General features: G+C 37.2%; 1 protein-coding gene across 1 annotated transcript; it reads right to left on the bottom strand.

The window, feature by feature from the left end:
- Positions 1-908: 908 nt before the first annotated feature.
- LOC136265431 (gamma-tubulin complex component 5-like) lies at positions 909-24,524 on the bottom strand. The gene is made up of 14 exons (XM_066060274.1): positions 24,431-24,524; positions 23,376-23,515; positions 22,998-23,087; positions 20,953-21,052; positions 20,727-20,894; positions 15,201-15,249; positions 15,012-15,128; positions 14,695-14,777; positions 14,531-14,640; positions 2,400-2,514; positions 2,300-2,347; positions 1,252-1,339; positions 1,079-1,199; positions 909-1,024 (listed from the first exon to the last, which is right to left on the bottom strand). The coding sequence occupies exons 3-13, from the start codon at positions 23,039-23,041 to the stop codon at positions 1,183-1,185; spliced, it is 939 nt and encodes a 312-aa protein (XP_065916346.1). The 5' UTR covers positions 23,042-23,087; positions 23,376-23,515; positions 24,431-24,524; the 3' UTR covers positions 909-1,024; positions 1,079-1,182.
- Positions 24,525-24,529: the final 5 nt, after the last annotated feature.

Genomic DNA, 24,529 nt, shown 5'->3' with positions numbered 1-24,529 from the left:
GCAATTGTAGAATTTTCATGTTTATATTATGTTAGTCTGTTCTACAGTAGTTAATAGGTAGGCATTAACCATATAAGATATACAATAATTATTTCATTATATTTCATTATAGTAAGTTATAAGCAGGCTCAATAGTGCTTCAATATGCAAATTACATTGTATCTGTTTATTTTAATCCATATTTATGTGGTATGTACGAGTGTTGCATGAAATGGGTAAATTACATATTGGCAGATAGGAATTAGGACAATTGATTTATAATTATATTGTCTGTTTATGGATACCAACTTCCAGTGAGGCAATAGAGAAGGCCAAGGACTCCACTATAAAAGGGTAAAATGACATGTGTACCATAATTCATACATAACTAAATTCTTACAATGTGGAAAAGATCCTCTTTTGATAACTTTGTTAAGTAAAGTGACCAAGAAATGTGTACACTTGGTGAACTCTGAATTAATAGAATCAGCTTCTCTAGAACTATTCAAAGAATATCTCATGTCACATACAATTGTGCTAGACCTGCTTACGTTGTAGTGGTTAACGCTTGTCTCCATTTCTTTCCAAAGCTCAATGCCAGACCAAGTATCCGAAGAATAGCTTCTTTTACATAAGAAGCCTGTATGATATATAGGATAGTTGCATTTCTTATAAACTATATAGTGTCACCTTTTCATTGAGCAGACACCGGTCATGGATTTTAGTCACATACTCTTTATGGAGTTCTATAATTTCACTGAAATCTTTTGCCTATTGTATAGAAATAGTACAGGTGTATATACATGGTCTACAGTAAAATAAGTTGAAACCTTTGAAATTGACTTCTCAAACTCAATTCCAACGCTGTGCAAAATCTAAGTGTGGAAATACAATTATACGTATTTCACTATACAAAAAAATACCCTCACCCTGGTCATCAGATAGTTATTAAGGTTGATGACAAAATGAAGCATTCGTGCTCTTAGTAGGTGCATATGGTGTACATTGGCAGCTTGGTCAGCTGATAAGTCGAGAAGGTTCACAGCTTTACAAAAAGACAGTAAGTAACTGTCTTGTACTCTGTGTGTACAAATAGTACCTCTACATTTGCATTCTTCCAAGTTCCACTTGGCCCATTTCACTTGCATCAGAAACTGAAACAGACGATTGTAAATTTTCAAAGAGTCTGAGTCAATGATGGAGTCAACTGGCCAGGGAACCTGTTGATGATTGTGTAATGATTAGAGTGTGATGGTATGTCACTGTGTTTACCTTGTAGCAAAGTGTTAGTGCTGTCATGGAATGGATAGATAGTGTAGTAGTTGAGGCTACTGGGAGTTCTTTCAGAGAGGTGTGAATGCTAAAAGAAATAATATATTTGCAAAAACACACAATGCCACATGAATACATATACTGTAAAAAATTTTGAATTTACATTTCAAGAACAGAATGGGTTGCTGTATTTGGCGGATCACAGGTTGCAGATTGATGGATCACATGATGAGCATATCCCACTACTCATTGGTGATGTTTATAAGAATTGTGTCAGTGTTGTAATTTACTTGATATATAATTATTTTAATAATAATGACAAAACACTGCACACTTTAGGTACACTCACTTCATTGCTAAATGCCCACATGCTATTCCAGATTTACGGATTTAGCTATGGCCACTTAGCTATGTGATTACTGTGACAACTGAAGGTAAAGCCACGAGACGCCAACATCACATTATTACAAAGTTAAATCTACTGCTTTTGATCAAATTAAGATTCAGCGAAGTACTAAAGCCAGCCCATACCACTGCAGCTGTTATCCTATGATAGGTGTTCAATTGGTTAAAGCAGTAAACTACTCACCAGTGTTTAATCATGAGGTAGATTTGATTGAAAAGTTGTAACATCAAAAGGCCTGGCTTTAATACTTCACTGGCTCTTACTTTGATCAAAGGTAGTAATCTACAAAGCCTTGTAATAATGTGATGTTGGTGCCTCGCAGCTTTACCTTCAATTGTCACAGTAATCACATAGCTAAATCCATAAATCTGGAACTGTACGTGGGCATTTTAGCACTGAAGTGAGTTTACCTAAAGTGTGTAGTGTTTTCAACACTTGAGACACAATACTTATAAACATCTCCAATGAGTAGTGGGATATGCTCATCACATGATCCGTCGATCTGTGATTTGACAAATAAATGCAGTTGCTCTGGAAAATCCTATGAAATGTGCAGTGTTTTTCAAGTACTTAAATAACACATGAAATTTTAATGTACATATCCACAAAACACTTTAATAGAACATATGTACATCTCCTCACCTTTACAAGGTCCTTGGCTAATCCCATTGACTTCCCAGCCAAAACAGTCTTGTGGTATAAGAAAACATTAACTGTAATAAAATACATTGGATTGTTTTACCTTTTCTATAACAAGAGTTAGAAATACAGGTACTAATTTGGAGTTGTCTGTTTTGCTTGTCAGAATCTCAACTTTGTCAGACCACATTCGATGTGTGTCTGGTCCCGCATCAATGCTACATACATACATACATACATACATACATACATACACAAGTTTAAAAGAAATAATTATTACGAGTTATCAATATCAGTATCAGGAATGGTACAGTGGATTCTTAAGTTATTGAGTGATCTATTAGCTACAGTACCAATTATTGCAAAGGTATACAGTATTGTATTGCCTTGAATTATGGCCTAGGCATCTATTTCTTTCAAACAACTTTGCACCCAGGGGCTAGCGTTTATAATATACAAGACTAGTATTTGGAATTAACTTTATACTTTATACAGGTGTATCTCAGGTGAGTACATTGTCTGAAGAGTGCTACTCAGTGAAAGAGGTCAGTTGGTACCTGGCTTCTCAGTGAAAGAGGTCAGTTGGCACCTGGCGTACATTGTCTGAAGAGTGCTACTCAGTGAAAGAGGTCAGTTGGCACCTGGCAAGTCATAGGTCAAAGTGGAACAGTGAGAGTAGTTCTGATGAGGTACGGGCTATCACCCCAATAGAGAGTACACATCTTGGCAATTCAGGCATGCAATTTTGTAGTGTTTATGGCATGGAGAAACAAACGTTAGTGTGGTACTGAACAACTGGGCACTTAGTTTACTAAGCCAATAACAGAGTGAAAACATGTTCTCAGCGACTAAGCAAGGGTCGCTTGATGGAGAGTGTTGAGCCAGTTCTTCCCCAGCTGGAGACACCCCTTACATTTTGCTTCATTGCTGGTTTATGGTACGGTATTAGAAATCATGATCACCAGGCACCATTTGAAACTTTATGTTTATTCAAACCTAACAATTTCTGTTGTAATTAAAATAGGCATACCATAGTGTGTCGTGTGGTCAAGTACAGCCAGTGCAGGCGTGCGACAGACAAGTGTATATTTTACAGGAACCAAAAAAACCACCCCTTTCCTGCATCCATAGCTTGATAGTGCCTGACCAGAAATTAACCATTTTGTTGTGAAAACTCCCTTGGGGTGAGGCACTTCCCATTTCAAATTTGAGCTGAATCTGCCAAGCCATCACTGAGATATGCGCCTTCAAAGTTCATCTTAGTTTCTTCATATTTTTCTTCCTCTTATTCTTCTTTTTGCAACACTTAGAAAAATTGCTATGACTTGTGCATGCTTTATTGATTTTCTTCAAATTCGGAGGGCAGTAAGAATGTAATGCAGCACATTTACAGTCTAAATTTTGTATACATTGGTAAAGAATATGAGAGTTATTTGTGATTTTCGAAAATGCAATATTTATAGCAATTATTTCTCATGGCCACAGCGTACACCGCTTGAAGGAATGACTTAAAACTTGGTCTTTACATGGACCACCGTAATGCAAACCTTTAGTGGTTTGAAAGAAATTGCACTAACAGTCATGGAGTTTTGACAAAACGCTGACCGTGTGTAAAATTGCAGGACTGAAATATGTACTCTAATAGAGCATTCACTGCAGGGTAAAAAGGTGTTACCAGAATTTGAACCAGGAACCTCCATACGTAACACCCACGTCCTTATCCACTGAACCGCTGCTATTAGGGTTCAGCGATACTGCCATTTTGGTATCATGATTGATACTAAAGCCACTATTCACGATATTGAATATTTTGCAATACTTACAAATAAGTCAATCTAAACCAAAACAGCCAAGCTGTAAAAAGAGTGCAGCCCCCAAAAAGGCCAGGGTGAAAAAAGATGTGAAACCAAAGGTGGCGGCCAAGAAAAGGCTATGATGGTAGGTTAATGGCAAAAAGTTAAATAATAACAATTCAGGTGAATTTGCATTGCTTCCTCCTAGGATTCAGCACCAAATTCACCTGAATTGCTGTTATTAAAATTTTTTGCCATTAACTTACCATCACAGCCATTTCTTGGCTGCCACCTATGATTTCACATCTTTTTCACTCTGGCCTTTTTGGGGGCCGCACCTTTTTTTACAGCTTGGCTGTTTTGGTTTAGATATCACTTCTTTTTGTATTGCAAGCCACATAGCTGGCCATAAACTGGCTTTGGTGTTTCCTTTTAACTTTTTTTTTACTGCAGGAATTGTGGAGCAAAAGAAGCAATTGTGTGTATAGCTTATTGTCTGATTAAATATTTGTATGTATAAATTGAATAATTCACATAAGTAATAAGGTGACTTCTTACATAACTGAACTGTAGCTGAAACTCTCATTGTTTTTAGCTGAACAATTTGTTTCTAGCTAACTCTCTACATGGTGATTTGTTTCCAGCACATATTTCTACAGAGTGATTTGTTTGTAGCTGATCTCTCTATACAGTAACTTGTTTCTAGCTGATATCTCTACAGGGTGACTTGTTTCCAGCTGATCTTTCTACAGGGTGATTTGTTTGTAGCTGATCTCTCTAGAGGGTGACTTGTTTGTAGCTGAACTCTCTACTGGGTGACTTATTCCTAACTGATCTCTTCTACATGGTGATTTGTTTCCAGCACATATACTAGGTGATTTGTTTGTAGCTGATCTATTCTGGTAGCTTGTATTTAGCTAATATCTCTACAGGGTGACTTGTTTCTAGCTAATCTCTCTACAGGGTGATTTGTTTGTAGTTGATCTCTATACAGGTTACTTGTTTCTAGCTGATCTCTCCTCAGGGCGACTGCTCTATTAGGATGACTGCTCTATTAGAGTATCTCGATCTTGCACTTGCTACACCAAGTTGGACTTCATGTTATAACTCTGTGGCTTTAAGTCTGATTCTTCTACACCAATGAAGAGTGCTTCTACGATAATTACTCCATCTGTACAGCGATTTTCAAAGCATTACTCCAAGCGGTTTTTCTAGTAGGCATGGCAAGTAGTCGTTTTTCTATTAGCTAATCTCGATTGCATAATTGTTACACACTGTTGGTTTTTTGTTGTGTCTTTGTGGTTTTTAGCTCGATTTCTTTCAAATTACAAAAGGTTTGAGGTTCAATAGTTAACCTATCCACACATCGATTTTCAGCTTCTTCCCATAAGCGGTTTACCCTGTAGGCATGACAACATATTGGTGTTATTTTTGGGGAATAATCGCTGATAACTCCTTCACTATTTATCGTATTTCAGCCAAACTCGGTACCAAAATGTGCCTTTATACCCCCCTTTTGTGTGCCAAATTTCAAGGCAATTGGATAAGGCGTTAGTGTTTATGGCAGTTTTTGTAAGTGTGCGAAAAGAGGAAGAAAAATAAGAAGAAAAACGAAGAAAGTAATCCAATTTTTGAAGTCGCATATCTCTGGAACGCTTGAAGCGATTTCACTCAAATTTGGTATGTGGAGTACTGAAGTTAGCGGGCGTGTCCACAGCAAAAATCGTCTTGTTTCGTAAAGGAAGCACAGAGCTACAGAGGTGCGAAAAGCGTGTTTTCTTTCTCCTGTCAATATATTCACGGTGTTGCATGCTGGCTTCTTGGCCGCACGACACACTACCGTGTGTCTTGATCATAGCTGGTACTACATAGTGTATTGCTCAGCATTCCTGCAAAAAGTCTTTATAGGTGATAGCAAACTTGCCACTATCATCCCTGTTCACAGTAACAACAGTTATTGTAACACATTTTTTGAAGTTATGTTATTATTAATAATAGTGTTCACGCCTCTCTGCAGGGGTAACCAGGTTATCACTTACAAGGATTCTTAGCCACAAATAGCTTTTTCAATGACAATAATGAGTTAATAACAAGATATCGTGATATCGATACTTTCAAAATATCACAATATATCGATAAAACAATAATATCGCTCAGCCCTGGCTGCTATATATCTTGACTGATCACTTCACTTAATTTCTGCTTTATAAACCAATATTCTAGTTTAAATCTGCTTATAAATAAACGTTCGTAATTTCATAGAGCTACCAATAGAAGTACTTAACATTCTATGTATGTTCTATTAGAATTCCTCAAAAATGTGCACTCTATTAGAGTATTACACTGTGAAAAAATGGTGTGGCCTTAAAAGCCTGGGTGAAATAAGTTGTGAAATCAAAGGTGATGGCTGCAGTGATGTTAATGCTACAAATTTTAATAATGGCCATGTGCAATGAATTTATTAGCATCAACATCATTTCAGCCATTTCTTGGCTGCCACCTTTAATATTCACATTTTTTTCACCCAATGGGAAGCATTCATTCCATTGAGTGTAAATTTAATTTGGTCCTAAAACTGCAGTGTATATTGTTTTTACTTGTCGTCAGGAATTACTTCACCATCAAAGGTAAATCCATGATGCTTGTTTTATGGTTGGTAAAAACGCACATATCAGGTAAAGTGATGTCAAACAGTGAAGAAATTAAGCCCGCAACCTTAATTAGAGGCAACATAGTACATTGTTTAAGGTGTAGAAATTTTGGCTATCTGAACACCAGGTGGTTCCCAGGAGCTCAGATAACTGAGGGTCCTCTGTAAACATGCAAAGACAGCCAAATTATATAAAAGGGTGTTACATCATTGCAGTAATTTCATGGCTGCCACCTTTGATTTCACAACTTTTTTCACCAAGACTTTTTGAAGGCTGCACCCTTTTATATAGTTTCACATGGATTTTAAATCAAGACACATAGTAGCATGTCATGCTGCCAAGTACAGCCAGTGTGGGCACATGACAGACAAGTGTGTATTTTACAGGAACCAAGAAAACACCATTTTCTCGCATCTGTAGTTTGATAATGGCTGGATGGAAAATAACTATTTTTGCTATAAAAACTCTCACACCTACCTTTCCAAATTTGAGGTGAATCTGTACATCCATCACTGAGATATACGCCTCCAAAGTTCGTCGTATTTTTCTTTGTAAGGGCATCATTATTATTGCTTGTTTCCCGTCACCTAGAGCACAAAAATGTGATGCTGCCAGGAGGTGATTATTGATTGTACACTTATTTGAGTATATGACTGCTCTATTAGAGTATCTCGATCTTTAAAAACGCAGTGAAGGGCAAAGATGATGCACCCTGTTGAACAATAGTGAAGGGACTCCAACCCCTTAGTTACCATTTTATATGCACAGCTAATACAATTACTTTACCACTTAGCCATTCTGTGCCTCACTATCATGAAATAGTGCATTCATGTGATCTATAATCAATAACTAAAATTTGGTGCAGCTACCTAAAAAATGATGCGGGTAGTGACAAGAATCAAGGAATACAACAATGATGGCCTCATCTTCTTTTTGCACACTTTATAAACATCGTAATAACTCACGCGTGCTTTGGTCGATTTACTTAAAATTTGGAGGGCAGTACTGCACATTTACAGTCCTATTTTGGTACAGATCAGACAAAAAACAAGGGAGTTATACGAGATTTTCAAAAATCCAAAGGCGATTTGTTGTCACACACCGCTTGATGGAATAACTTGAAAATCGGTCTGTATATTGTAGTGTAAATCTTTTGTGGTTTGAAAGAAATTGTGCTAACAATCATGGAGTTATAACAAAAATTCCAACCATGTGTAAAAGACGCACGGTCGAGTTTTGTTAATAAAAAAAGTATTGCTTGCCACCTACCAGGCAAACTAGCTAATGTAATCAGCTGAAAATAGGTGGAGAGGTAGATTAATATCTTTCAGTAGTTTACAAGGAATCAGATTATAAACCTACGTATTAGCAAAATCCCTTGCAGCCATGGTATAACTATTACATGCTCACAAATAAATAAAGCTCGTGCGGATATAAATTAATTTAAATTGGTTGGATTCTGTTGTAAAACAATGGTAACTTGAAATACCCTTACCATGCAAGATACTAATTGATATCAATGTTAATGTGATTACATGAAAGACAATTACTTATACAGTACTAAGTGTAATTAGTTCAATTAATTACAAAGAGATGAAGCCAGCACAAAAACACATGAATATAGTGAAAAACATTAACGAATATATTTAACCATAACAATACTGTATGCTATACTAATCCCGTTAGTGTTTCATGTAATACCAGATGGTGTGATAGTCAAGTGTTGCCCAGTCAGCAATACTGTTAGTATAAATACTGCTAGTTCACATTAACTGATCATTGCAACTATACAATATAGTAGATATGAAGAGTCAACTAGTCAAACTGCTCATACTGCTCAGCTCACTACTGGCTACTAATGCTGATCAACAATGTGATTACCTCCTCCAGCAGTGTAACCAGTTAAAGACCAAGTGTAGACCAGACAAGATAACCATCAAAAGCTGTTGTGATCTGACCAACTTTCCACTTAGCAAAGCTCCTTCTGCAGTCTACCAGATGAAGTGTAAGTGTGGAGGTCGCTTTACTACTGCTGATGTCTACTGTGACATGGACACCAGTGATGGAGGATGGATTGTTATACAAAGGAACATTAAAGATGGAGTGAACACCTTCAACAAGACATGGGAAGAATATGAAGAAGGATTTGGAGACCTTGATGGTGACAAACTGTGGTACGGACTACAAGCACTGCATTGCTTTACACAGACTGGCCACTGGGAGTTGAGGATTGACTTTCAATTTGACAACCACACCTGGTCCCATCTCCACTACAACATTTTCAGTGTAGGAAGTGCTAGACAAGAATATCCTCTGACCATTACAGGATTTACTGGTACTACTACTGATCCTACTATGACAATTCCAATAAACGGAAGAAACTTTTCTACATTTGATAATGACCACGATGGAAAGCACGATGATAACTGTGCATCTCGTATTGGTGCTGGATGGTGGTATGATATTTGCACTCACCTTCAACCAAATCGCCAACCACCACGGGTAAATATCAATGCTCAAGTTTACTTCCTGCTCTCCACTGAAATGAAGATACGTCCTTATGACTGCAGTATTCAGTAATTATAGTGACCGTTGATTGCTTGCACACTGATTGGTCATTGCTGTGTATTTGTACACTCATTATACAACACCTTAATGACTAACTTTGATGTTGTTATTAATAAAAATTAATTGGCATTCACATCATTACAGCTTCTTGACACTTCTCTCAACTATTTTTTATTCCTGACTTTTTGGTTGTATTTTTTTGTAAGGATCGTACAGGGTGGCTGGAAAATGCAGACACAGTTGGAATATTTCTCAAATATATACAAGGGCTGCAACTAATATTCGATTTGTTTGGATATTCGTTTGTTAAGATTTTGTCCGGATATTAAGTTTACTGTTACGATATTCATTTACTAGTAAATTGTAAGTGTTGATTACCAGCTACGTATATTTCCAAAAGATGGACTGTCCTGTGATGTAAAATTGATTATAAAGACAATCACCATAGAAAGTGACTATGTATGTAGCTGAATTCTAGCACTTTAGCATTAATTACAATGTTACCAAATCGTTTAGCATTCGTTCGTTATGACATCCAAATATCTGGATACTAAATTTGACGTTCGTTGCAGTCCTAATATATACATTTTTCACTGTATAACAGTTAACCCTCATATCCATGTTGTATTGTACACTAGTATCAACTTCCATACCCAGAGACTGTCTCCACATAAATTGCCTATTGCAATTGTGTCAACAGTTTAGAAGATTATACGCAAATTATAGTATGTTCATGTTGAGCTGAATCCTCAAAAACATTTAATAACTCATGGATGCAATTACACATGATCTTGAAATTTGGCTCATTTGTAGTACTGCTTGACCAGCTACAAATATTTCAAAATCTTGTTGTTCAAATGTTTGACATAATATTTACGGCCAATCAAAATTTCACAATACATTTCCTATGGGGAAGCCATATAAGTACAGTGTCTATTACAGCCCTTTCCCAAACTTGTAATGGAGCCAAACTGTACGTGTTTGTTGTTGACACCTTTGCTGTTACCAATAATCATCTGGTTGGCTGAAATGTTAACTCTGTTGAGAAAAAAATCCACTTTTAATTTTTAGCTGTTTTTCAGGATTCAGCTCAACGTGAACATACTATAGTAGAGCAGCTAAGTGAAAAAAAAATTCACTTTTTTATAAAAGCACCAAACTTGGTACAATATTTGCTTGATTCATACTACTTCATATCAGATATGGCATTAAAATTACCAATCATATCACACTTAAAGAACCTGGCATATGAAACCAATAGCAAATGTATGGGGAAGCCGTAAAGGAACTCAATAGTGGATATACTGCACCTTTGTATCTGCATAGACAAGCATGGGACGGTCATATCCAAGGGAGATGTCTGTCCAGGTCATTAGCTTGCAATGTTAAGAAGTACGGACAAAGCCATAGATGATTTCTATTTACACTGAAATATTGGCTCCACTAGAAGTGTTTAAAAACAGCTTATATTACCACATTTTGAAAGATTTTCTGATTGCACCTGTAAATTTGAAATACATTTATGCTATCTCTCTATATATAAAGCTGAAAAGCCATCTGTCTGTCTGTCTGTCTGTCTGCATTCCATTTGAGTTCACGCATTCTTCTCGCCAGTTGCTGCATGTATCAAAGTAGTTGTGGCACCAAACAAAGCGCTCATCATCTAGGAATAAGCTAGCATTTAATGATCCTGCCACTGTTCGTCGTTTACAGCGCATTTAGTACAAGGGTATAGAGCAAAAATTTGCTTGAATTCTTTCTGTAAACCGCATGCAAACCGCAAGTAAACACCAATGTCAGTCAACTTATGCATGCCTTTATAAGACGGTTTTAATACTCTCTGTTTTAATATGAGACAATTGGTCTAACACTCGTTTCATAAATACAAGGTTCTAAGTTCAAATCCAAGTAGGGGCTACAGTTGTTCGTTTTTTGCTCTGTCAACCTTTTTGTGTATACCTTTTTAAAACTGTATCGATGTGGGATTTAGAGAAATTAACCCCCCATCATCTGGCAACATGAGCATTGTTGTAGCAAATCAACACGCGCTTTTGTTTGTTCTTTATAGGGCGATGAAGATACTGGTGTAGGGAAGGATCACTGAAAACTTGAGCTACATTCCTGTCAAAACCACAGACAAACAAGTGTGGTGACTCCCTTAACTTCAAGTTATTTTTTACACTTTTGGGACTTTTTGATGCACCTTTTAGTTCTATCTGTTCCATGCAAAGTTTTATCCACAAATTCTCATGCTCACAGTTTTTCAGCACTGGCACATAGACTGTCTTACATTATCATAGGGACTCTTATTGCACTTTTGTAGTAGGACAGGCTGAAGGTCTGTAGGACACCTGGTCCTACAGCCTATTTAAAATTGTTACATAAGCTACCCTGTAGCGTGTTCAGCTACAAACAAATCACTGTGTAGAGAGTTCAGATACAAATAAATCATCCTGTAAAGAGTTTAGTTATAAACACAAACAAGTTACCCTGTAGAGTATTCAGCTACAAACAAGTCACCTAGTGGAAAGTTCAGCCACAAACAAGTAACCCTGTGGAGAGTTCAGCTACAAAAAAACAAAACCATCCAGTGAGACGATTCAAGTGAATTTGGTGCTGAATCCTAGTGAAACTTTCTTGGCCACCACCTGTCATTTTACATATTTTTTCACCCTGGCTTTTTGGGAGCTGCACCCTGTTCAGCTACCAACAAATCACCCTGTAGAAAGTTTAGCTACAAATTAATTACCCTGTGGTGAATTCAGTATTAAACAAGTAACCCTGAAGAGATTTCATCTACAAAAGTCACACTTTAGAGTTCAGCTACAAACAAGTCACCCTGTAGAGAGTTCAGCTACAAACAGATCACCCTGTAGAGAGTTTAAATTCCCATTTGGAAGATTCAGCTACAAACAAGTCACCCCTACAAACAAATTACCTAGTGGAAAGTTCAGCTACAAAAAAAAACAAAAAACAAAAAAAAACAAAAAAAAAAACAGCGTTCGGCTATCAACAAGTCACCTTGTAGAAAGTTCAGCTACAAACTAATTATCCTGTGGAGAATTCAATATTAAACAAGTAACCTTGAGGAGATTTCAGCTACAGAAGTAACACTTTAGAGAGTTCAGCTACAAACAAGTCTCCCGTAGAGAATTCAGCTACAAACAAACAAACAAACAAACACCCTGTGGAGCATTCAGCTACAAACAAGTCACCTTGTAGATGCAACAAGTCATTCTGAAGAGTACATTGGAAGTCACTCTGTAGCGAGTTCAGCTACAAACAAGTTACCTTGTAGTTAGTCTACCTGTAGGAGAGAGGACATGCGATAATTTTCATATATTAATTTTTGTAAAATAAATGCATCATTATAATAAATACCAGAGAATTCAGCTCTTGATGTCTTCCTCCTTTCTGCAGTAAAGGAAAAGACAACTCCACAGGTTGACTTTGGAGTACACAGATATAAAAAGAAGTGATATCTATACAAAAACAAAAAGCTATGAAAACCTACAAAAGCCAGGATAAAAAATATGCGAAATCAAAGGTGGCGACCAAGAAATGGTCTAGGTTAATGGCAAAAAATTTAATAGAGACGATTCAAGTGAATTTGGTGCTGAATCCTAGTGAAACTTTCTTGGCCACCACTTCTCATTTGACATATTTTTTGACCCTGGCTTTTTGGGAGCTGCATCCTTTTTTTACAGCTTGGCTGTTTTTGTATAGATATAATTATACACTAAAACCAACCATAAACTGGCTTTGAGGTTTGTTTTATACAAATTGTTGTTCTTATCTAATGAAGATGATATAAGACAAACTAGTCCTCTCCTAATACAGAAAAATACCGATACCGATCCGATACCAAAGCCAATTTATACTGATAGTAATTTTGTGCTTGCTTATAATCATAGCTAAATAAAGTTGTATTATAGTGCCTGTATTTATTTGCAATAGTGTTTTATATTCCTACCAAATTAGGTATACATGATTGTACTATTTGTCTATTAGGATTTTGCAATGATTGTTCTATTGGAGTATCTCAATTTTTCATGCACAACGTGATAACTTACAGTTGATCAATTTTTAGTGCATCTTTTATGCTAGAATACGATTTCCAGCCTGTTGTCACAAGTTTTATAGCACTTATTACGAAGATTATGATGATGACGATAGGTAGTGTACTACTCTGCTGATCCATACAAAAAGGCTCTGGAATACCAGAGAAGTTGCAATAGTATTGCATTACAGAGTTCTTTTGTAATGCTCTAATAGAGTGCAAAATTTTTTTTTCTGAGGATTACTAATAGAACACATAGAGAATGTTCTAGATATTTCATTGGTAGATCTATGAAATCATGAACTTTTACTATTGAGTAGATTTTAGCTAGAATGTTCATTTATAGAGTAGAAATTAAAGAATAGAAATTAAGTAAGGTGGACAGCCATGATAGCAACGGCTCAGTGGTTAAGGATTTGGATGTAAAGTATGGAGGTCCCTGGTTTGAACACTGGTGAGTTTTTTTTCAACATTTTTCATGCACCTTTGTTACCCCCTGTGGTGGCTGTTCTATTAGAGTATTTCCCACTTTTGATTTAGTCCTTGCTTTGTAACTCTATAGCTGTCAATGTGATTTCTTTTAAGCACAAAATATTTGAGCTATGATGGCTAACCTATACGCATACTGATTTTAAAGTTATTCCCATAAGTGGTTTACCCTGAAGGCATGACAACAAGTCAGCCTATTTAATGCACTCCATAGCTCTATGACTATTAATCAAATTTGCACCAATTTGGTACATGATCTACGTTTTTAAAGTGTACCAAAGCTTAAGAAAATGGAGCTATATGCATTTATAATAGTTTTTGTAAAGTGTGCAAAAAGAATAATCTAAGCTCCCCAGCTCCCTAAATGAAGGGGAAAAAAACAAAGAACTTAAGCCGAATTTGAAGGCTCATATTTCATGATTATATTAGGCAATCTTGCTGTATGTGGGGCGCTAAAGGTGGAGGGCGCGTTTGCAGTATAAAAATGATTCTAATTCTAGAAGGAAACATGGAGCTACGTATGCGTGAAAATAGCATTTTGTTTCTTCCTGTAAATATATTCACGGTGTAGCATGCTGGCTTTCTTGGCCACACAACACCGTGTGTCTTCATTCAACTTCTAAAATTCTCTCAGTTATTTAATATGAAGTCATTGGTATACAGCTTTACTAACATTTTAATACAGATCTCATCATGATAGTCATACAGTATCCCACTAGTAATCCAGTTGCCCAAGATCTCAAGATAAGGACGAACTGTCTTTAGCCACAATACCAGTAGAACCTGTGTTTCAAACTTTGATAACAACACAACACACACCAGTTTTACTGGTCATACTTCATGTACTGCTGACTGGTGACCAGCACAATCATAATAAAGTAGTTCCCGCCAAATTGCATCCAGCAAGTGACACACACACTACAACAATAAAAGAGAATATATTACAAAGTAACAGAATAGCTTCCTTACTCCAGCCACCATGGAATCACTTCAGAGTTTAAACTATCATTACAGTGTGTAGTAAATTAACAACATTCATAAAGAAAAATGGAAAAAAGTAGCTAGTGCTTATAACAGATTATGGAACCACAAGAAATGGTACGTATAGATCTTATAAAAGTGTTCAACTCTCAATGATGATAGATCCATTATCTGGGCAGGATCATCACATTTAGTCAGGATCCCTCTAGTGTGTACATGATAAAGGACACGCTGTTCTATAAACTTTCCATGTAGTTTGTCCTCCAGTTGAGAGAGTGAAACAAACTCATCTGATGAAGACAAGAAATAGCCATTACACAATACAACTCTTTGAAAAGTGTAAACTACTACTATTAACTTACTGTTGTTGATAAGGTTCTTCTCTATGCCTAAGAGAGTACTGTGGAACTCCTGAAAGATATAAGTGTATGTATACTGTGCAATGCATAAAAACACAAAGACACTCACAAACATAATCGTACATACAATAGTACTGCATATTAGGGATCATGGTGGTTTGGGCTTTCTGGCCAAAAATATCACCCTGAAACCAGCGTCTCAATACTTATGTACCGTCATGGCACCTTGGGAGCACTGGTTAGGTATAACCTTCAGTACAACCTCAAACGCTTCCAATAAGTTGTTACAATTTTTTATCACAAAAATATTCAGTGGAATTTTCTAGTGACTGCCTGCCTGCCTGACCTCCTGACTGATACCTTAAGTCAAGTGTAACTTAATTAAAAATGGCTAAGGCTACGGGCTTGACATTTTCACTGTTTGACGTAACTTCAACCTGAAAGGTGCCTTTTGGTGTACGTACAATGCATGCTTCATGGACTTACCTGTGTCCTCCTTTGTGTTTATTTTTGCTGCCAGTGCAAGGTGTTGATTTGCTGTGGTACCATATGATGGCTTCTCTACATTTGTAATGGGAATCATCCAAGTTTTCCATTGTGACTGGATTGTTTGTAGAGGTCTTTCTCGTAGTGTCCTTCATTTGTAATGCTGTGTAATGAGCTGAACATAGCTGAAAATGAAGCATAATGGCAAGCATAACCAAGCCCAAAAATTACTTTAGAGCAACCCCATGAAAACCTTTCCAACAAATATTTTTCTATTTAACTGAAATTTCTACTAACTGATTAACTGATGTTTTCAGCTAAGCTATGGTTAATGCTACGGGCTTGATTTCTTCAGTGCTTGACATCATTTCGGCTTGAGATGTGCCTTTATGCCAACTGCAGCGACTACGGTGTTGCATCATGGACTTACCTTTGTCCTCCTTTGTGTCCTATTTCTTTCTCCACTTCCTCGAAGGTGTTGATTTGCAGTAACAAGTGGTGGCTTCAGTGCAAGTTGGCTGTTACAAGAATTGTCTGTAATTTTCGTAGTGAGTGGATTGATTGCAGAGGCCCTTATCATACTGTTCTTTGTTTGTAATGCTGTATAACGGGTATAATATACCTGAAAACCAAAGTGGAATAGCTGCTCGCTTCTCAGTAATTGATAGTTGGGGCACAAGTTTAATTGCAACAATTTCCATAGTGACTAGATTGATTGTAGGGGTGCTTCTTGTACTGTTCTTCATTTTTAATGCTGTATAAAGGAAGGAACAAAGCTGGAAACAAAGCTGGAAACAAAGCAAAAAGGCAACAATGCTTTCCAGTAATTGATAGTTGGGGCACACGTTAAGCCTGACCAGTGCCATTCTTCCTTTGATATAGTATGTGCGGTTCACCAGTGATTGTTACAAACAAGTAAACAAACAAGTATAAAGAAAAATTTAAATTTTACATTTGAGTAGGAATCATAGAAATAAAAAGCAAGTAAACAAGGGAGGTCATCTACACACCAGTGGATATTTAATCCCTATTTCAGTCATGGATATAGCTGAAGCAAAGGTATTTTATGTCCACTAGCATAGCTGTAGGTGTACATTGTAGGTGACCTCCCTTGTTTACTTCATTTTTAGTAGTGACACACCACAAGTATTTAATTTGCAACCATCCAACAAGGATACCAGTTATAAAAAAGTATTTAATTATACAGTACAAAGTGCAATTAATTACGAAGAGATGGAGCCAGCACAAAAACACATGAATATATTTATAGTGATAAACATATAAATACATTTAACTATATGTTACAGTGTTGCATGTAATACCAGATGGTGTGATAGTCATGTGTTGTCCAGTAAGCAATACTGATAATATAAATTAAATAAACTACTGCTAGTTCACATTAACTGATCAACTAAACAGTGTATATAGTAGGTATGAAGAGTCAACTAGTCAAACTGCTCATGCTAGTCAGCTCACTACTGGCTACTAATGCTGATCAACAATGTGATTATCTCCTCCAGCAGTGTAATCAGTTAAAGACCAAGTGTAGTCCAGACAAGACAACCATCAAAAACTGTTGTGATTTGACCAACTTCCACATAGCAAAGCTCCCTCTAGATGAAGTGTAAGTGTGGAGGTCGCTTTACTACCGCTGATGTCTATTGTGACATGGACACCAGTGATGGAGGATGGATTGTTATACAAAGGAACATTAAAGATGGAGTAAACACCTTCAACAAGACATGGGAAGAATATGAAAAAGGATTTGGAGACTTTGATGATGACAAACTGTGGTATGGATTAAAAGCACTACATTGCTTTACACAGACTGGCCACTGGGAGTTGAGGATTGACTTTCAATTTGCCAACCACACCCGGTCCCATCTCCATTACAACACTTTCAGTGTAGGAAGTGCTAGACAAGAATATCCTCTGACTATTGGAGGATTTACCGGTTGACCCTTTCATGACCAACCCAATCGATGGAAAAAAAAATTCTACATATGATAACGACAATGATGAAAGCAGTGATGTAAACTGTGCTTCTCGTTTTGGTCCATGGTGGTATAAGTCATGTTCATACCTCCATCCAAACCGCCAAACACCACGACTAACACTCAACTCTGCAAATCACTACCCTCGCTTGATAGAAATGAAAATATGTCCTCGTGAATGCATTATTCAATGACTTTACTAACCTTTCACTGTTTGCAGACTTTGCATATGAACAAATTTTTTACATTAGAGCACTAGTTTATTGTACAGTTAGTCATAACAGTCTTTATTTTATAGTTGTAACATGGGCAAGAGTGATTTGCCAGAAATGTATGCCCAAAGTCCAAGGGCGCAGCCCGAGGACTGCGGGCATACATTTCAGGCAAATCACGAGTGCCCATGTTACAGCTAATATGTAACACTCCCGTTAAGGCTGATAGCCTTAATGCCAATACGAGTGGAATTACTGGATTTGTTATATATGCATGCCTGAAAGATTCGATTATGGTTAGGCAGCAAGTAACGTTGTAGCTACGATTGTTACGATAAACAGACGAGTCTTACGGATATCGCAGAAAGTTGAGTATGGCAAATTTCTGGGAAGTTACAAGTATTTTAATGCTTTCGTGTTGTTTAAAGGCTAATCACAATGTATAGTAAAGACCTAACGGGGTAAACTTCGTTATAGAGTGGCTCGTGTCATCCGTAATGTGGGCATGTCAGACGTGCTGAAACGCTTGGGAATGCACTGTAAGACTAGTTCTCACCTTTAAGTAACATTTTCCAAATTGTAGAACGGCAAGGATACCAAAATGCCTTCATTTGACAGCTGCTTCTGGCAACACTTCAATTTGTGGTACTCATCACGTGAGCATTGATTTATTCCCACAATCAATTTCGGTCTGAGCTTGTATAAAACAAACAGAGGGTGGTACCACTACCTCATCCACATCAAGGCCATACTTGCTTTGATGAAAGTGGCTTGCTATTTTAGAAGTGCAACCACTTTCCCAGGATACATTTCAATGTACACCGGTGTACATTTAGACGTCTCCCTGTGTTGAGGTATACATGGCAAATGTATCCTCTGGAATTGCTTTGATCTGAGGTGTGAAAATGTTACATAATGGGTTAAGATAGATCCTGTGAATCACATTCAGGAATGGTGGGAAAATTCCCTAACATCATTCCACAGTTGTAGCAATGTGGAAGTAGATGCAACAAATGTTAAGAAGAACAATAGTTAGGGATTTTAAAATGTGAGTAAGGATCATAGAAATATAAAAGTTATGAAAAAAGGGAGGTTGCCTATACCTGTACCTGACATTTAGTACACTACTTAAGTCATGGCTGTACTACATGAGCAGGAAATAATGTGTCAATAGTATAGCTTCGGGTACAATGTAAGTGACCTCCATTCTTTCATAACTACTACTCCTACGATCTCTACTCAAATTTAATTTTTCCTTGCTGATTTTTTGTAACAATTTATGATTGGTGAACCCATGTATACCACACCATAGAAAAATAATTTCATGGCTGAACAAAACAGCCTCTGCAATCAATTCAGTTACTAAGAAATTACAATGATTTCCACTCAGTGTGCAAAGAAGCCATTGATGCAGCACCAGGAGTGCATCGAATCCCGTGGACAAAAGAGCGCGTAACTCCGTCACTACCAATGTTTCAGAATCCCACAAGGCAGAATTAACTCTTACGTATTCTCCTTTTGCCATCCACTATTACAATTAGCTAAAAGATATTGTTGATCAGCCATCTACAGTGCATGTATAAGCTATTTCAAGGACGTATTATTAAATTATTTAATGTCACTTTGATTACCTCTCCTTTTTTCCATTAACATTGATCTATGCGTTAAACTCTTTGATTGAGTCCTATACAGTAATAAATAAATAAACTACCAATACAACAGGTGAAATTCAAATATGCATGGCGTCTGGTGTTACTATGTATGTCATTGGTTACATCATCCTTACACGCAACAGGTGTGTGCAGCCACTTCATCGTATTTTGTGAAGGCAGCCAAACAGGCTTTGATAGGCAGCCGTCAAGCCAAAGGATAACTTTGCAATGGTCCGGTTAAGTAATTTCATATTACTTGTGAATACAGAAAGGCTACCATGTTATGCCTGTACTACTGTTCTTCCATTGTGCCATTCAACTTTGTTTCCATAGCTTCATTTCAGTGATGCTGGTAATGTGACATATTTGAGCATGGATCTCCATTTAATATCTTAATAAGGAATTTTATAAATTACTTTTATAGCATACAGCAGCCATGTTTGAATTTCGCTGTTTACAGAGTTACATGCTCCCTTGTCCATAGGATTTGATGTGTTTTAGGCCATGCCCATGAATCAATATCCATGTGGCAGTGGAAAAATGGGGCAAACAAATGGATAAAGGTAAATATGCAGATATGTAGCTTTGAAGGCATGTACTGTATTTCCTTGGTTAAACACCACACCTTCGATAGTAGCCGCACTTAAGCAGTGCTACAATTGATTTGAAAACAAGGGCATAAACATCATTTTCAAACACTGAGTGGTGGTCAAGTTTCCGTATCAATTTTTGCACTACAGTAATAAATGCTGCGGCATTTAACCAAGTAAACATGGTATATACTATCATGCAATATACTTTGTCACACACCTGTATAAAGAAAATATAGCAAAGGAAAAAGCAAGCTCTAAAGCTGGCTTATGGCCTGCTTTGGGGCTTGTGTGTACAAGTACCGAAATAAATTATATCCAATCTAAAACAGCCAAACTGTGAAGAGTGTGGCTTTCAATAATGGTGAACATCTGATATCAAAGATGGCAGCCAATAAATGGCTGAAGTGATAATAATGTAATTATCACTGCAGATATTTCTAGGCAATAACTCTTGATTATTTTCAAGCTAGCAATTTTTGAAATCTGTACTCTTTTTTCAAAGCTTGGCTTTTTGTGATTGAATTATTAACAGACAAGAACTACATATACTGTACATATGTGTGACGCCTTACACACTATAACATATACACACCTTCAGGTAGTCATGTAAACACCCAGCAAAAGCTTGGTATGTTTGACAAGTGACATAAGAGCCACTTTCACCTCTACTTGACATTAACATTTCATCAACAAATTCTCTCGGATGACACAAAATGGCTGCAGCTTCACAAAATCTCAACAATAACTGTCGCAGGGCACCCTAACAATATTAACACAGACATTGCAATGACCTGTTCTATTACAGCACACATACTAACCAGTGTCAAGCAAGTTACTTGTAGTGCACTATTTGGAGTTACACTACCATCATCCTCACAATAGTTGTACACAAAACTAGACCTCACACCAACTAACAACCTATAGGAAAGTATACACATACGATTCACTGGTAGACGTAGTGAAAGAATGATGGTGTAGTACACAGTCAAATGAAGTTCTGGGAGCCATTAATCCCAGTGTCAGCCAACTACTGTAGATTTTTTTTGCTTCTGCTCATTCATGTACCTATTGGAGGTTTGATGCTATGACTGTTTAATTAGAGTATTTGAAGTGTAGCTGTATGTTTTATTAGAGTAAATGTACTGCATATTCTATCAGAATATTTGAACAGAGCTCTGAACATCTATATAAGCTGAACCAAATGAAGCACTCGTCATTTAAGAATTACCTCGCTTGTAAGTGAAGCTTCCTTATGTTGCTGTTTGTCATTTATAACATGTTGAATGCAAGGGTGTAGAGCAAAATTCACTCAAATCTTTCTAATGTTTGAGAAAACTACAATGCCTAAGGCTTTGCACTCACCGGGAAGAGAATCCATGTTGAACAAAGAGACAATCGTATAATGGGTGGGTGTTTTCGTGGAGGTGATAGAAACATACGACGATTCTATTTAAAGCCGATCAAAACACCTTAGCACGTGACCTGTGGTCTATTGTGGGTACGTGTTCGCTTGCTCATCAATTAAAGAGAGATGACGGATCCTAGAGAGATGACAGGTTGGAAAGCAGATGTACAATGGGTTAGTGTTAATTAGTCAGGTTATACATGTTTTATCAGAGCTGGTTGTTTACAGGCAACTCATTAAATACCGCTAATGGTGGGTTTCAATCATCAGCCTGTTGGAGAAATGGTGCTTGCAAGATAGCTAATGTAAGAAGGCTGGAAGTAAGTCTCTTATAAAATACTGTACAATTGAGATACTCTAATAGAGCAGTCACTTTAGTGCACACACTTTTAATTACTATGTTTGGTTAGCTACCTCATAGTTCTACAAGAAATTAAATCACTAAAGTAGCTAAGTTGTGTGTGTTCATCTTGCAGACATGCTTAGATTGAATATACTCTAATAGAGCAGTCACTTACCCTAATATAGCAGTCAGTTGTAATTCTATTGCAGCAGTCACATCTATGGTTAATGACCAGCTTAGAAAACCATGCTGGTGCCATGCAATTGCATAATATTGTTATATGACTGGTGTTTATATTGCACCACTGGGAGTACCTTATTCTCCTGACCACAGTGTGCCAGCTACATAGTATATGCCTTGCCCTGTTGTTAGTTTGTTCCGTTTGTACATGTACTTGGTTATATGTGACTTGGTCCTAGTAATAATAATAACAATAATAATAAGATCCAGTAGACAAAAGAAGACAGTGTGACGCAAATTGCTTTGCCTGTCTTGATCCTGAAAGAATGAGATGAGAGGAACAACGATGAGACACAGCCACGCGTTGCCGACCATGACAAGATCCAGCAACCAGACAACAAGAACAATTCTGTGATACAGCTGCTCATTGTCTAGCTCGACAAGACTCAACAGCAAGACAGGAAGAACAGCACCTCCTTGTGTTAGAACAAATTGCATTATGGTCAGACATCTATGCAGAATGTGTTCGGATTTTGTCCAGTGTTGGGATGCTATCATAAGCTCTGAAACTAATACAAGTCAGAAGATTTATTAAGGGATTACATGATGAAGTAACTGTTTTAGTAAAGAAATAATAAAACACTATGGATTAAACTTCTAGGTAATAGTCAACATCAACCTTTTAGTAGTTCATTGATGAAAGCTACGACCGTTCAATTAGAGTAACCGTTTACTGGTACACTCTATCTACAACCATGTCAAGTATTCCAAAACATAGCCAAAAAGTACCTCATGATCACATTAATAGACCACCTCATTATAGTGACCATATCCTAAACATAGTTTCATGCACAATTAGTTCCCACGATGTTGTATTTGGGTGGTACTGTATGACCATATCACACATCAAACAACTGGTGTTTATTTGTCCTCACCAAATGGTCTCCCTGACAACCTGGAACTCTGTCATTGTCACCATGTCCTCCTTTACATCACTGTGACCAATACCTTTGGCATAAGCTGTCCTGCAGAAAGACATCAAGGACACAGTACATAGTTCTGTAATAGGTGGATAGGTACCACAGAGACATGCACATACCACAAACATACACACAATACACTCATACACTACAGTATGAGTGTGTGCATGTGTGTGTGCGCGTGTGTGTGTGCGTGTGTGTGTGTGCGCGTGTGTGTGTGCGTGTGTGTGTGTGCGCGTGTGCGTGCATGCATGCATGCATGCATGTGCATAGCTTGAGTGTGTGTGTGTGGTACTCATGCAATGTGTGTGTGTGTGTGCACTACACACATACCAATCATTCACTAAGGTACAATATCTATTAGCTGCTGCTGATGGTTGATCACCTGCTAGCACACTATCACGATATTGACTACTCCAGTATAGTGGGGTCACATGATCGCGTAATCACATCATATTTGCTGTCATGGCAACCTGAAGAGTACCACAAAAACACATATGCAACCATATAACCTAAAAATTTTGAGGGAGAAAATTTTGCTGATTTTGAGGTTTTGGAGGTTAGAGGTATGGGGAAAAATTTTATCCTTAAACCTCCATATAGCCTAATACATCTTGGGATTGTTTATAAATCCATGAATTAGGTAACATTGTTCAACCGCGAAATATTTAAGCTATGCGGAATCTCCTGAAACGTAGACGTTACTGTGGGAATTGAAATTCGGAAAAGTCAAGTGGCTTATTTCATTAGACAATTTTGCACCCATAAGAATCTCATTAACACTTTATTAAATCACCGAACATCAGTAAACTCTATTTACAAGTTGATGACTAGCTATATGTTAAGATGTATAACTTCAACACTTGGATCCCTACTTTCTTTTAAAATTCACATGTTAGTATTAAGGCGACTGCTTTATTTGAGTATCTTGGATTATGCTGTTTGAAATGAGTGAGCCTCTGTTGGACAAAAAGTGTAGAGTGGAAAACTGTCGTAATTCCAAAAAGCACATGCTGCACTTGAGTTTTTATTGCCATGTAAAATGGAAGTTATGCAATGTTTCGTTTAGTTTCAGCTGTGGTCAGGCTGGTGGCGGCAAACCGGCAGGCAGACTAATAATGCATTTTAAATTCAATATTGGTGCTCTGTTAAACAACAGTCTCCCATGAAGGTATTTTATCTCTATGACAATATTAAAGGTAACATATTTTGTGTACACTTTTTTTTATTTTGGAAGGGGCCATGGGGGGAGACCTTGCTATACAATACAACCATATGGTATGATGTTAAGCACAGTGAAGCTTCACTTAGCACACTTACTTATACAGTTCCATACACAGAACTGTACTATATGTATTGTATTGATTTGAAATCACAACAAGCACAACCTTTCCATCCCTGTCCCACAATGCAGGATCATCATCATCATCAATCATCATCATCATCATCATCATCATCATCATCATCATCATCATCATCAATCATCA

The sequence above is a fragment of the Dysidea avara genome, chromosome 9, assembly GCF_963678975.1.
Source record: "Dysidea avara chromosome 9, odDysAvar1.4, whole genome shotgun sequence".
Classification (NCBI taxonomy): domain Eukaryota; kingdom Metazoa; phylum Porifera; class Demospongiae; order Dictyoceratida; family Dysideidae; genus Dysidea; species Dysidea avara.
This window is presented reverse-complemented; position numbering and strand designations above follow the sequence as displayed.

What these genes read in the sequence shown, in the direction of transcription:
- LOC136265431 (XM_066060274.1), bottom strand. Translation starts at nt 23,041, where the DNA reads ATGGTGACAATGACAGAGTTCCAGGTTGTCAGGGAGACCATTTG. An exon ending in GTTTACATGACTACCTGAAG is followed by an intron (nt 15,250 to 20,726) that starts GTGTGTATATGT and finishes TATATCTTTCAG; the next exon opens with GAGTTCCACAGTACTCTCTT. An exon ending in TAAATGTGATGATCCTGCCC is followed by an intron (nt 14,778 to 15,011) that starts AGATAATGGATC and finishes TTTTATTGTTGT; the next exon opens with AGTGTGTGTGTCACTTGCTG.